At 42.1% G+C, this 12,597-nt stretch overlaps 1 protein-coding gene across 4 annotated transcripts; it reads left to right on the top strand.

Annotated features, from left to right (window-relative positions):
• The first annotated feature begins 2,552 nt into the window (after nucleotides 1–2,552).
• LOC139376386 (eukaryotic translation initiation factor 3 subunit J-A-like) lies at nucleotides 2,553–10,732 on the top strand. 4 transcript variants are annotated; one of them, XM_071118924.1, is made up of 8 exons: nucleotides 2,553–2,600; nucleotides 2,722–2,819; nucleotides 6,393–6,447; nucleotides 6,543–6,637; nucleotides 7,298–7,409; nucleotides 8,356–8,517; nucleotides 8,648–8,721; nucleotides 9,021–10,732. In XM_071118924.1, the coding sequence occupies exons 1-8, from the start codon at nucleotides 2,558–2,560 to the stop codon at nucleotides 9,153–9,155; spliced, it is 774 nt and encodes a 257-aa protein (XP_070975025.1). In that variant the 5' UTR covers nucleotides 2,553–2,557; the 3' UTR covers nucleotides 9,156–10,732. The 4 variants fall into 4 exon arrangements, with proteins under 4 accessions (XP_070975025.1, XP_070975029.1, XP_070975028.1 ...); XM_071118928.1 differs by having other exon boundaries at nucleotides 6,546–6,637; nucleotides 9,021–10,726; XM_071118927.1 differs by having other exon boundaries at nucleotides 9,024–10,722.
• The last annotated feature ends 1,865 nt before the right edge of the window (nucleotides 10,733–12,597 follow it).

Genomic DNA, 12,597 nt, shown 5'->3' with positions numbered 1-12,597 from the left:
CCTGACCTCTTATACACTATATTAGGCCCAGCCTGACCTCTTACTCTTATTAGGCCCAGCCTGACCTCTTACACACTGTATTAGGCCCAGCCTGACCTCTTACACACTGTATTAGGCCCAGCCTGACCTCTTACTCTTATTAGGCCCAGCCTGACCTCTTACACACTGTATTAGGCCCAGCCTGACCTCTTATACACTATATTAGGCCCAGCCTGACCTCTTATACACTATATTAGGCCCAGCCTGACCTCTTATACACTATATTAGGCCCAGCCTGACCTCTTACTCTTATTAGGCCCAGCCTGACCTCTTATACACTATATTAGGCCCAGCCTGACCTCTTACACACTGTATTAGGCCCAGCCTGACCTCTTATACACTATATTAGGCCCAGCCTGACCTCTTACACACTGTATTAGGCCCAGCCTGACCACTTATACACTATATTAGGCCCAGCCTGACCTCTTACACACTGTATTAGGCCCAGCCTGACCACTTATACACTATATCAGGCCCAGCCTGACCTCTTATACACTGTATTAGGCCCAGCCTGACCTCTTATACACTATATTAGGCCCAGCCTGACCTCTTACTCTTATTAGGCCCAGCCTGACCTCTTACACACTGTATTAGGCCCAGCCTGACCTCTTATACACTATATTAGGCCCAGACTGACCTCTTATACACTATATTAGGCCCAGCCTGACCTCTTATACACTATATTAGGCCCAGCCTGACCTCTTACTCTTATTAGGCCCAGCCTGACCTCTTACACACTGTATTAGGCCCAGCCTGACCTCTTATACACTGTATTAGGCCCTGCCTGACCTCTTATACACTATATTAGGCCCAGCCTGACCTCTTACACACTGTATTAGGCCCAGCCTGACCTCTTATACACTATATTAGGCCCAGCCTGACCTCTTACACACTGTATTAGGCCCAGCCTGACCACTTATACACTATATCAGGCCCAGCCTGACCTCTTATACACTATATTAGGCCCAGCCTGACCTCTTATACACTATATTAGGCCCAGCCTGACCTCTTACTCTTATTAGGCCCAGCCTGACCTCTTACACACTGTATTAGGCCCAGCCTGACCTCTTACACGCTATATTAGGCCCAGCCTGACCTCTTATACACTATATTAGGCCCAGCCTGACCTCTTATACACTATATTAGGCCCAGCCTGACCTCTTATACACTATATTAGGCCCAGCCTGACCTCTTATACACTATATTAGGCCCAGTCTGACCTCTTATACACTATATTAGGCCCAGCCTTTGGAACTTTGGTTTTCCTAGAAGTGGTTTCTATATTGTGATCACGACATCCGATGGATTTTGATACTGCTTTAAAACATTTTTCTGCAGCTTTAGTAAAGATGTGATCAATACATGTTGACAATTCGATTCCTGTGCTGTTTATAGCTACCCTGATGGGTTGATTGATAACCTGAACCAGGTTGCAGCCACTAGTTACAGTTTTAAGCTTTCTGTTGAGTGGGTAGCCTGATGAAAGCCAGTCAATATTTAAATCACCCAGAAAATATACCTTTCTATTAGTATCAAAGACATTATCAAGCATGTCACACACTTTATCCAGATACTGACTGTTAGCACTTGGTGGTCTATAGCAGCTTCCCACCAGAATGGTCTTTAGGTGAGGCAGATGAACCTGTAGCCATATTACTTCAACAGTATTTAACATTATCCAGATACTGACTGTCTATAGCAGCTTCCCACCAGAATGGGCTTTAGGTGAGGCAGATGAACCTGTAGCCATATTACTTCAACCGTATTTAACATTATCCAGATACTGACTGTTAGCACTTGGTGGTCTATAGCAGCTTCCCACCAGAATGGTCTTTAGGTGAGGCAGATGAACCTGTAGCCATATTACTTCAACAGTATTTAACATGAGATCCTCTCTAAGCTTTACAGGAATGTGGTTCTGAATATAAAACAGCCACACCTCCACCTTCGGCATCTTTGTCTTCTCTGTAAATGTTATAACCTTGTATTGCTACCACTGTATCATCAAAGTTATTATCTAAGTGAGTTTCAGAGATTGTCACAATATGTAAATAAATGTGTGCACAAAATTTGAGAGAAATAAGCTTTTGTGCTTGTGGAAGATTTCTGGGATCTTTTATTTCAGCTCATGAAACATGGTACCAACACTTTACATGTTGCGTTTATATTTGTGTTCAGTGTAGATCGGGTACAACAATATAATTGACTGCTTAAGCTGCACCCCACAATAGTACTGACCAGTCACAAAAATGACTATGAAATCACCTTATATTCAGTGAAATTAAGAAAGATATTAATTTTTATTTTTCAAAATTGTAGATATTCTGTACATGTGTAACTGACAGTATTTTGGGGGGGGCTTGATCTAAATTCTATGTTGTCACTAAATAGGGAGCAGCAATGACTGGACAGACAAGAATAATGGGAGCACACACACGACAGCACAGACCTATATGTACGTGAATTTTCTCTCGGAACCAAAGAGCCAGTTACCGATTGTACACACACGGAATTCATTATGATCAGACACACAGGCAAGATGGCGGAGGGAGATTCATGGGGTAATAATCCACCTGTGTGTGGAATGGCGTATTATTCAAGTTATACCTAATCGTTGACAATTACACATATCAGAGAGCATAGTTTAAGTTTGTAAAAAAATGTTTGTATTGTTGGTCTTAGATGCGGACACTTTTGATCCGGATGAGCTTGTTATCGGGACCAAGAAGGCTGTTGTAGCGGATAAATGGGAAGGCGAGGACGAGGATGACGATATCAAGGTAACCAGCTAACTTAATTAGCTGGCTAACATCACAGTTGACGAGTGGACAACCAAAACAACACTATATCATTTATCGAGAACGTGTATTTTACTCTGAATATCACCTGAACCTTAAATTGATTTCGAGGTCCTCTCTTCGCATCCTAGCTAACTAAGGTTAGATCACCCAGAACCCAGATAATGTGCACAGTGTTAGCCAGTTAGCTAAAGTTTAGCCGAGTGGTCCCCAGTCTAGCGAGGACCAGTCAGGACTCATATGATGACAGTTGTTATTGATATATATATATATAATATATATATATATACACACACACACACACACATATATACATATACAGTGGGGAGAACAAGTATTTGATAACCTGCAAAATCGGCAGTGTTTCCTACTTACAAAGCATGTAGAGGTCTGTAATTTTTATCATATGTACACTTCAACTGTGAGAGACGGAATCTAAAACAAAAATCCAGAAAATGACATTGTATGATTTTTTAAGTAAATAATTTGCATTTTATTGGATGACAAAAGTATTTGATCACCTACCAACCAGTAAGAATTCCAGCTCTCACAGACCTGTTCGTTTTTCTTTAAGAAGCCCTCCTGTTCTCCACTCCACTCCACCTGTATTAACTGCACCTGTTTGAACTCATTACCTGTATAAAAGACACCTGTCCACACACTCAATCAAACAGACTCCAACCTCTCCACAATGGCCAAGACCAGAGAGCTGTGTAAGGACATCAGGGATAAAATTGTAGACCTGCACAGGCTGGGATGCGCTACAGGACAATAGGCAAGCAGCTTGGTGAGAAGGCAACAACTGTTGGCACAATTATTAGATAATGGAAGAAGTTCAAGATGACAGTCAATCACTCTCGGTCTGGGGCTCCATGCAAGATCTCACCTAGTGGGGCATCAATGATCATGAGGAAGGTTAGGGATCAGCCCAGAACTACACGGCAGGACCTGGTCAATGACCTGAAGAGAGCTGGGACCACAGTCTCAAAGAAAACCATTAGTAACACACTACGCCGTCATATATTAAAATCCTGCAGCGCACGCAAGGTCCCCCTGCTCAAGCCAGTTCATGTCCAGGCCCGTCTGAAGTTTGCCAATGACCATCTGGATGATCCAGAGGAGGAATGGGAAAAGGTCATGTGGTCTGATGAGACAAAAATAGAGCTTATTGGTCTAAACTCCACTCGCCGTGTTTGGAGGAAGAAGGATGAGTACAACCCCAAGAACATCATCCCAACCGTGAAGCATGGAGGTGGAAACATCATTCTTTGGGGATGCTTTTCTGCAAAGGGGACAGGACGACTGCACCGTATTGAGGGGAGGATGGATGGGGCCATGTATCGCGAGATCTTGGCCAACAACCTCCTTCCCTCAGTAAGAGCATTGAAGATGGGTCGTGGCTGTGTCTTCCAGCATGACAACGACCCGAAAAATACAGCCAGGGCAACTAAGGAGTGGCTCCGTAAGAAGCATCTCAAGGTCCTGGAGTGGCCTAGCCAGTCTCCAGACCTGAACCCAATAGAAAATCTTTGGAGGGAGCTGAAAGTCCATATTGCCCAGCGACAGCCCCGAAACCTGAAGGATCTGGAGAAGGTCTGTATGGAGGAGTGGGCCAAAATCCCTACTGCAGTGTGTGCAAACCTGGTCAAGAACTACAGGAAACATATGATCTCTAATTGCAAACAAAGGCTTCTGTACCAAATATTAAGTTCTGCTTTTCTGATGAATCAAATACTGATGTCATGCAATAAAATGCAAATTAATTACTTAATCATACAATGGGATTTTCTGGATTTTTGTTTTAGATTCCGTTTCTCACAGTTGAAGTGTACTTATGATAAAAATTATACCTCTACATGCTTTGTAAGTAGGAAAACCTGGCAGTACAGGTCAGTAGTGCAGGTCAGTAGTTGTAGTACAGGTCAAATCAAAATCAAATCATATTTATTTATACAGCCCTTCGTACATCAGCTGATATCTCAAAGTGCTGTACAGAAACCCAGCCTAAAAACCCAAACGGCAAGCAGTGCAGGTGTAGAAGCACGGTGGCTAGGAAAAACTCCCTAGAAAGGCCAAAACCTAGAGAGGAACCAGGGTATGTGGGGTGGCCAGTCCTCTTCTGGCTGTGCCGGGTGGAGATTATAACAGAACGGCCAAGATGTTCAAATGTTCATAAATGACCAGCATGGTCGAATAATAATAAGGCAGAACAGTTGAAACTGGAGCAGCAGCACGGCCAGGTGGACTGGGGACAGCAAGGAGTCATCATGTCAGGTAGTCCTGGGGCATGGTCCTAGGGCTCAGGTCCTCCGAGAGAGAGAAAGAAAGAGAGAAGGAGAGAATTAGAGAGCACACTTAGATTCACACAGGACACCGAATAGGACAGGAGAAGTACTCCAGATATAACAAACTGACCCTAGCCCCCCGACACAAACTACTGCAGCATAAATACTGGAGGCTGAGACAGGAGGGGTCAGGAGACACTGTGGCCCCATCCGAGGACACCCCCGGACAGGGCCAAACAGGAAGGATATAACCCCACCCACCAGTCCGGGTCAGTAGTGGTAGTACAGGTCAGTAGTACAGGTCAGTAGTGGTAGTGCAGGTCAGTAGTGGTAGTGCAGGTCAGTAGTACATTTTCATGTTATGAAAATTTTCCTTAAGCTATTTTAAACATCTTCATTACCATCTACATTGGCAGCCATTTTGAATTCCGCTTCCTAATTTAAGTTTGCAATGCGTACCCCTTCTAGGATGTATTTCGTATCATCTGAAGAATGTTTAACAAATGTCATGCTTTTATCTATCATAACATTTTATGGTCAAATACCAGCTGTTATGGCAGCCATTTTGATTTTTTTTTGCAATAACTCGCTTCCTGGTTAAGTTTGAAAATATTTTCATATCATCTGAGAAATGTTTGTACCAAATTTCATGCTTGTATCCACCGTTTGCTGGATCCACCTCGCAGCTAAACATTAAAGGCATTGGACAACTAGCCCCATTAGCTAGCTATTCTATCAACTTAGCTATCGTATGGGATGCTTATTAGTCACGTTGACTTTTGTTTACTAGTGATCACATGAGTAAACAAATAACATCCAGTGATTATGTTGCGGCAGGGTAGCCTAGTGGTTAGAGTGGAGGGGCGGCAGGGTAGCCTAGTGGTTAGAGTGGAGGGGCGGCAGGTAGCCTAGTGGTTAGAGTGGAGGGCGGCAGGTAGCCTAGTGGTTAGAGTGGAGGAGCGGCAGGTAGCCTAGTGGTTAGAGTGGAGGGGCGGCAGGGTAGCCTAGTGGTTAGAGTGGAGGGGCGGCAGGTAGCCTAGTGGTTAGAGTGGAGGGGCGGCAGGTTGCCTAGTGGTTAGAGTGGAGGGGCGGCAGGGTAGCCTAGTGGTTAGAGTGGAGGGGCGGCAGGGTAGCCTAGTGGTTAGAGTGTAGGGGCTAGGAACCGAAAGGTTGCAACTGTTCCCCGGTAGGCCGTCATTGAAAATAAGAATTTCTGAAGCTTATATCCATTTGTCCCTAACCTTGTTTTCTCCTGTTTCCTGTTTTGAAGGACAACTGGGATGATGACGAGGAGGAATTGAAAAAAACAGAAGAGAAAAAAGCAGGTATTTTTTTTAAACCACGTGAATTGAACCAGTGAGATCTGACTATTAATTGAATACAAGCTCAATAGTTATTTATTTTTCTCTTGTCTTTGTAGCAGAGACAAAACTATCTGAAAAGAAGAAATTAGCTGAAAAAATCAAGGAAAAGGAAAGTTTACAAATGAAAAAACAAGAAGAGCTGAGAAAGCGGGTAGGTGGTTTTATAAAGTAGGAGTTTTATAAAGTAGGTGTCTTTTAAAGTAGGTAGTTTTTTAAAGTAGGTGTTTTATAAAGTAGGTGTTTTATAAAGTAGGTGTTTTTTTAAAAGTAGGTGTTTTTTTAAAGTAGGTGTTTTTTAAAGTAGGTGTGTTTTTTAAAGTAGGTGTTTTTTTTAAAGTAGGTGTTTTTTTAAAAGTAGGTGTTTTTTTAAAAGTAGGTGTTTTTTTAAAAGTAGGTGTTTTTTTAAAGTAGGTGTTTTTTTAAAGTAGGTGTTTTGCATACAGGGATATTTTTTTCTTGTCGTTGCTATGGAGTACATTCGTTATGGCAACCCAGCTACTGCAACAGTGACTGCTAGTTTGCTTATCAAAATTCAGCAGAAACTGAACCTTTTTTTGCTTTAAGCCAATTTCCCTGATTATTTGAGTTGTATTTATCAAATTTTAAAAGTTTAATTTAAAATCACTAGAAGAGACTTTTTAATTTTGGTTTGGGCCCATATTAGGAAACAAACTGTATTTCATCTGGTTTTCCGGACCCAGATTAATTAAGCCTCTAAAATCAGCCTTAAGGGGTTTCACACACTGTCCATGAATAACAAAGTCATTGGCTGCTGGATCTGAAAGTATATTTCTTTGTGTTTGTTTGTTAGTTAGAGGAATCACAGGAAACAGAACTCTCACCGGAGGATGAGCTAGCAGAGAAACTCAGAGTGAAGAAGCTACAGGAGGACGCTGATCTTCTATTGGCTCAGGAGGCTTTCGGTAAGAGACCTGTATTACAGGAGGACGCTGATCTTCTATTGGCTCAGGAGAACGCTACCTGCTCGACTGCATAGTGCCAACTGTGAAGTTTGGTGGAGGAGGAATAATGGTTTGGGGCTGTTTTTCATGGTTCGGGCTAGGCCTCTTAGTTTCAGTGAAGGGAAATCTCAACACTACAGCATACAATTACTTTCTAGACGATTATGTGCTTTCAAATTTGTGGAAACAGTTTGGGGAAGGCTCTTTCAGCGTGAATACCCCCGTGCACAAAGCGAGGTCCATGCAGAAATGGTTAGTCGATCAGTGTGTTTAGAACTTGACTGCACAGAGACCTGACCTCAATCCCATCGAAAGCCTTCGGGATGAATTGGAATGCTGAGTGCCCGACCTCACTAATGCTCTTGTGGCTGAATGGAATCAAGTCCCCGCAGCAATGTTCCAACATCTAGAGGAAAGCCTTCCCAGAAGGATGGAGGCTGTTATAACAGCAATGTTCCAACATCTAGTGGAAAGCCTTCCCAGAAGGATGGAGGCTGTTATAGCAGCAATGTTCCAACATCTAGTGGAAAGTCTTCCCAGAAGGATGGAGGCTGTTATAACAGCAATGTTCCAACATCTAGTGGAAAGCCTTCCCAGAAGGATGGAGGCTGTTATAGCAGCAAAAGGGGGACCAACTACATATTAATGCCCATGATTTTGGAATGAGATGTTCAACAAGCAGGTGTCCACATACTTTTGGTAATGTAGTGTATGTTGAATGATAAATATTTAAGGCTGACAGTCTATACATATTACAGATTCATAGAAAGCTTTACAGAGAATCTGCCATTTATATTGCAAAATGTCTGGTTTAAGCATCAAGAGTTTTAGACATTGTCAACACCAGTTGCCTGTGGAAAGCTTCATATCATTGGTGCTCAAATCATTTTTTTCCTTCTCAAATCAGGTGTCGTCAACAACGTAAAAGGAATTGATGCCATAAGCCCGTCTTCTAAAGATGAGTTCACAGAGTTTGAAAAGTTGTTAAAAGACAAGATATCACCTTTTGAGACTTCAATACACTATTCCGGCTTCCTAGAGTCCTTGTTTCGAGACCTCTGTCTCTCATGTAAGTATTGATTTAATAATATACCGTTTGAAAAGTAACCGATGTTATTGGTCATGCATCTCAACGGTCAGTGGGGCTGTTCCTGTATTATATGAAATACTGTTTTAACTGTGCATCTCTTATGTTACAGTGGAGGTAGAGGACTTGAAGAAAGTCAGCAACTCCCTCACAGTCTTACTAAGTGAAAAACAGAAACAGGAAAAGGTTAGTGGGTTTTTTATTATGTTCTTTTTCAAAATGACAGACAAAAAGTTAAAAAAGAAAAATCTGTGACAAAACTGACATGCTTTATTTACAAATAAACCAAAAGCAAGCTTTTAAAATGGTTACATACAGAGACATTTATCACCAGTATCCATGGTCTACTTAGACCGGTATTCAGTCCGGGTCATGTTCATTAGGCATCAAACGGAAGAAAACAGACTGAGGCGTGCCCTAATGGACATGATGATAAAATGAATTACTGTCATAAGACAAAACGAATCCGTCTTTATTTCCAACAGCAGCTGAATAAAGGGAAGAAGAAAAAGAAAGGTGTGGTTGCTGCCGGAGGGATGAAGTCCAAGATGAAGGATGACCTATCGGACTACGGAGAGTTCGATGGAGGTTACGCACAAGACTACGAGGACTTCATGTGACGTGACACCAACCCGATTTCTGTCTCAAACGACACCCTGTTCCCTATGTAGAACCCTTTATATAGGGGATAGGGTGGCATTTAGTAGGGTTCCAATGTCTGTCCCCATTCCCCCTCCGCTCTGCTCCACCAAGCCCCCTCAGGGCATGACCTATGACCTATTCTACTGCCCAGAGCCATCCAATGATAACCACCCTTATGTCGCCCGCCGCCAGCCGCACACAAACTCGATTCTGAAAAGAAGTGTTGAATGGTTTGACGAGGAACGTCTGATTTCAACAGGGTTGTTTCTCCTCGTTAGAAATTCCTTCAACGATTCCTCGAAACTGACTGACCAATAAGACTGTGTTCTGGATACCAAAATGTTTCACCTCCCATAATGAGATGCGAAAACCCAGCATCAAACTTGTTTTTTTTCCCCAATCCTAGAATGAATTTAATTTGATCTTTTAAAAGAAATGATCTGTCAAACAAAATTTAATTGTTACTGTTTGACGAAGGAAAATACATTTTGTGTTCCGTGCAAATCAGATTATTACTATTTTTCTCAAGTATAAATTAAATATTTGTTTTACTCAAAGGATGGCTATTGGCATTCTGAAATATAATAGTACATTGTTATGTAAAGACTATAGTTCTCCAAATGTCAGTTCGGTGCTCATCACATATTACACTTGGGAATATATTGATCCTTGACATCATATAGTATTTCTCAGGAGAAAATGTCCAAATAAGTCAAGGAGTTTAGGACCAGTTGAGAAAAGCATCATTGAGATGAACATGTTAGATAAATTCAGGACTCGGTTTGCATGGTCACATAGTCTACAAATATTTTTTTAGGGGGGGTGAATTCCTAAATTCCGTGTTTAAAGATTGATTACTTCTAGTTGTAAGGAGGGTAATATCGCCCTGAACATTCTTCCCCCTACATTATTTACATTTTCTAGGAAAATAATACAAAATGTTACGATAAAGTAATTTAAGGCTAGGAAGTATTGAAGCCACACAAGTCAATGTGTGAACAGAGGCCCATATACTGCTGAAATGAATATGATGTAACCATAGTCTTAACTGTTTGTGTATTTTAATGGAGGAATGATGGCGCTGAAAATAATCTGTTATGTAGCATTTCAATAAATAGCCGTAGGGTCAAGTAGTAAACACGGCGCTGACCATTTCATCCTGGGCCTATGTTCACAAAACGTCTGAGTAGATACGCTGATCTAGAATCAGATGCCCCCCCCTTCTTATTCATTATGATCAGAAAAAGACTAAACTGATCCTAGAGCAGCACTGCTACACTGAGAAACCCAGTATAATCGCTTCCACTGAGTTGAAGCAACAATCACTCTAGGTCTCCTTGGCATAACTTTGCACGGCTTGTATCAAGTGAGGTGAGAAACAGACCAAATGTATTTAGGAAAGAAGGTTGTACTGGGTTATTATCACTTGTTTTTCTTTTTCACAGCACATTTTCAGGATTGGTAATGGAAATATAAACAATATTAAAGATTAAAGTTGTCTTATTTTATCCACCTAATTTAATAAAATCACTGTTTTAAAGTAAATTTTTTTATGCATTTTAGAATTTGGATCAACAAATATGATGTATTTTATTGTTATTTATGGGTTGATCTGCTAATTGCGCCCAGAGCATAACGGGAAGAGTGGTGAACGAGTAACCGACTAACTTACCTTAGCGTCAAAAGAAATAACTACCTTCAACAAACAGTCTCCATTGGGGGAATTAATCTCGTTCATCAGACGAATTGAATCAGTGTTATTGTCAACGTATTGTGACATGGAATCCATGTGGGAAATACATTGGATTTGGAGAAAAGGTCTTAACTTGTTTCGAGGGTGAAATTTCAAACCACAATAGTATGTCGTCATGGTAACCAAATTTGAACATAGACAAACCTTGCAATGCAAGTCGAACATGTTCCTTTAAAACAATGTCAGATCATCGATGTCATATCCACGATCAGAAGAAAGAAAACAATAGGCTTGGCAGCACATCCTACTGGAAAAATAGCTATGATAGTTGTCACTGACTGTTGGTACCAATGAGCTATCGTGAGAATGATTGTCGAAAGGTCTCCACTTGAAAACTAAATAGATTCACTGTTGCTATCGAAGTCATTCTGAAGGGTAGATTTAACAGATGCAAATGATCCTGCTTTATCACTATTTAGGCCTGTAAACTGAGTGTACAAAACATTAGGAACACCGTCCTAATATTGAGTTGCACCCCCTTTTGCCCTCAGAACAGACTCAAATAAAGTATATTTGGGTACAAAAATAAAATCCAAATTAAAACAATAGCAGGGCATAACCAGTCATTATTATTCCTGGACTCTACAAGGTGTTGAAAGCGTTCCACAGGGATGCTGGCCCCATGTTGACTCTACAAGGTGTTGAAAGCGTCTCCTCCCCTTCATCTTTAACCCGGTCTCCTCCCCTTCCTCTTTAACCCGGTCTCCTCCCCTTCCTCTTTAACCCGGTCTCCTCCCCTTCCTCTTTAACCCGGTCTCCTCCCCTTCCTCTTTAACCCGGTCTCCTCCCCTTCCTCTTTAACCCGGTCTCCTCCCCTTCCTCTTTAACCCGGTCTCCTCCCCTTCCTCTTTAACCCGGTCTCCTCCCCTTCCTCTTTAACCCGGTCTCCTCCCCTTCCTCTTTAACCCGGTCTCCTCCCCTTCCTCTTTAACCCGGTCTCCTCCCCTTCCTCTTTAACCCGGTCTCCTCCCCTTCCTCTTTAACCCGGTCTCCTCCCCTTCCTCTTTAACCCGGTCTCCTCCCCTTCCTCTTTAACCCGGTCTCCTCCCCTTCTTCTTTAACCCAGTCTCCTCCCCTTCCTCTTTAACCCGGTCTCCTCCCCTTCCTCTTTAACCCGGTCTCCTCCCCTTCCTCTTTAACCCGGTCTCCTCCCCTTCATCTTTAACCCGGTCTCCTCCCCTTCTTCTTTAACCCAGTCTACTCCCCTTCCTCTTTAACCCGGTCTCCTCCCCTTCCTCTTTAACCCGGTCTCCTCCCCTTCCTCTTTAACCCGGTCTCCTCCCCTTCATCTACACCGATCGAAGTGGATTTAACAAGAGACATCAATAAGGGTTAGGGTTAGCTTTCACCTGGATTCACCTGGTCAGTCTGTCATGGAAAGAGCATGGTTTTGTATGTACAGTGGGGCAAAAAAGTATTTAGTCAGCCACCAATTGTGCAAGTTCTCCCACTTAAAAAGATGAGAGGTCTGTAATTTTCATCATTGGTAGACAACTATGACAGACAAAATGAGAAAAAAAATCCAGAAAATCACATTGTAGGATTTTTAATTATTTATTTGCAAATTATGGTGGAAAATAAGTATTTGGTCACCTACAAACAAGCAAGATTTCTGGCTCTCACAGACCTGTAACTTCTTTTTTAAGAGGCTCCTCTGTCCTCCACTC

Source organism: Oncorhynchus clarkii, chromosome 2 (genome assembly GCF_045791955.1).
Source record: "Oncorhynchus clarkii lewisi isolate Uvic-CL-2024 chromosome 2, UVic_Ocla_1.0, whole genome shotgun sequence".
Classification (NCBI taxonomy): Eukaryota; Metazoa; Chordata; class Actinopteri; order Salmoniformes; family Salmonidae; genus Oncorhynchus; species Oncorhynchus clarkii.
Note: the sequence above shows the minus strand (reverse complement) of the source record. Positions and strands in the feature narration are given on the sequence as shown.

What these genes read in the sequence shown, in the direction of transcription:
- LOC139376386 (XM_071118924.1), top strand. Translation starts at nt 2,558, where the DNA reads ATGATCAGACACACAGGCAAGATGGCGGAGGGAGATTCATGGG. An exon ending in GGCGGAGGGAGATTCATGGG is followed by an intron (nt 2,601 to 2,721) that starts GTAATAATCCAC and finishes TGTTGGTCTTAG; the next exon opens with ATGCGGACACTTTTGATCCG. An exon ending in TCGAGACCTCTGTCTCTCAT is followed by an intron (nt 8,518 to 8,647) that starts GTAAGTATTGAT and finishes CTTATGTTACAG; the next exon opens with TGGAGGTAGAGGACTTGAAG.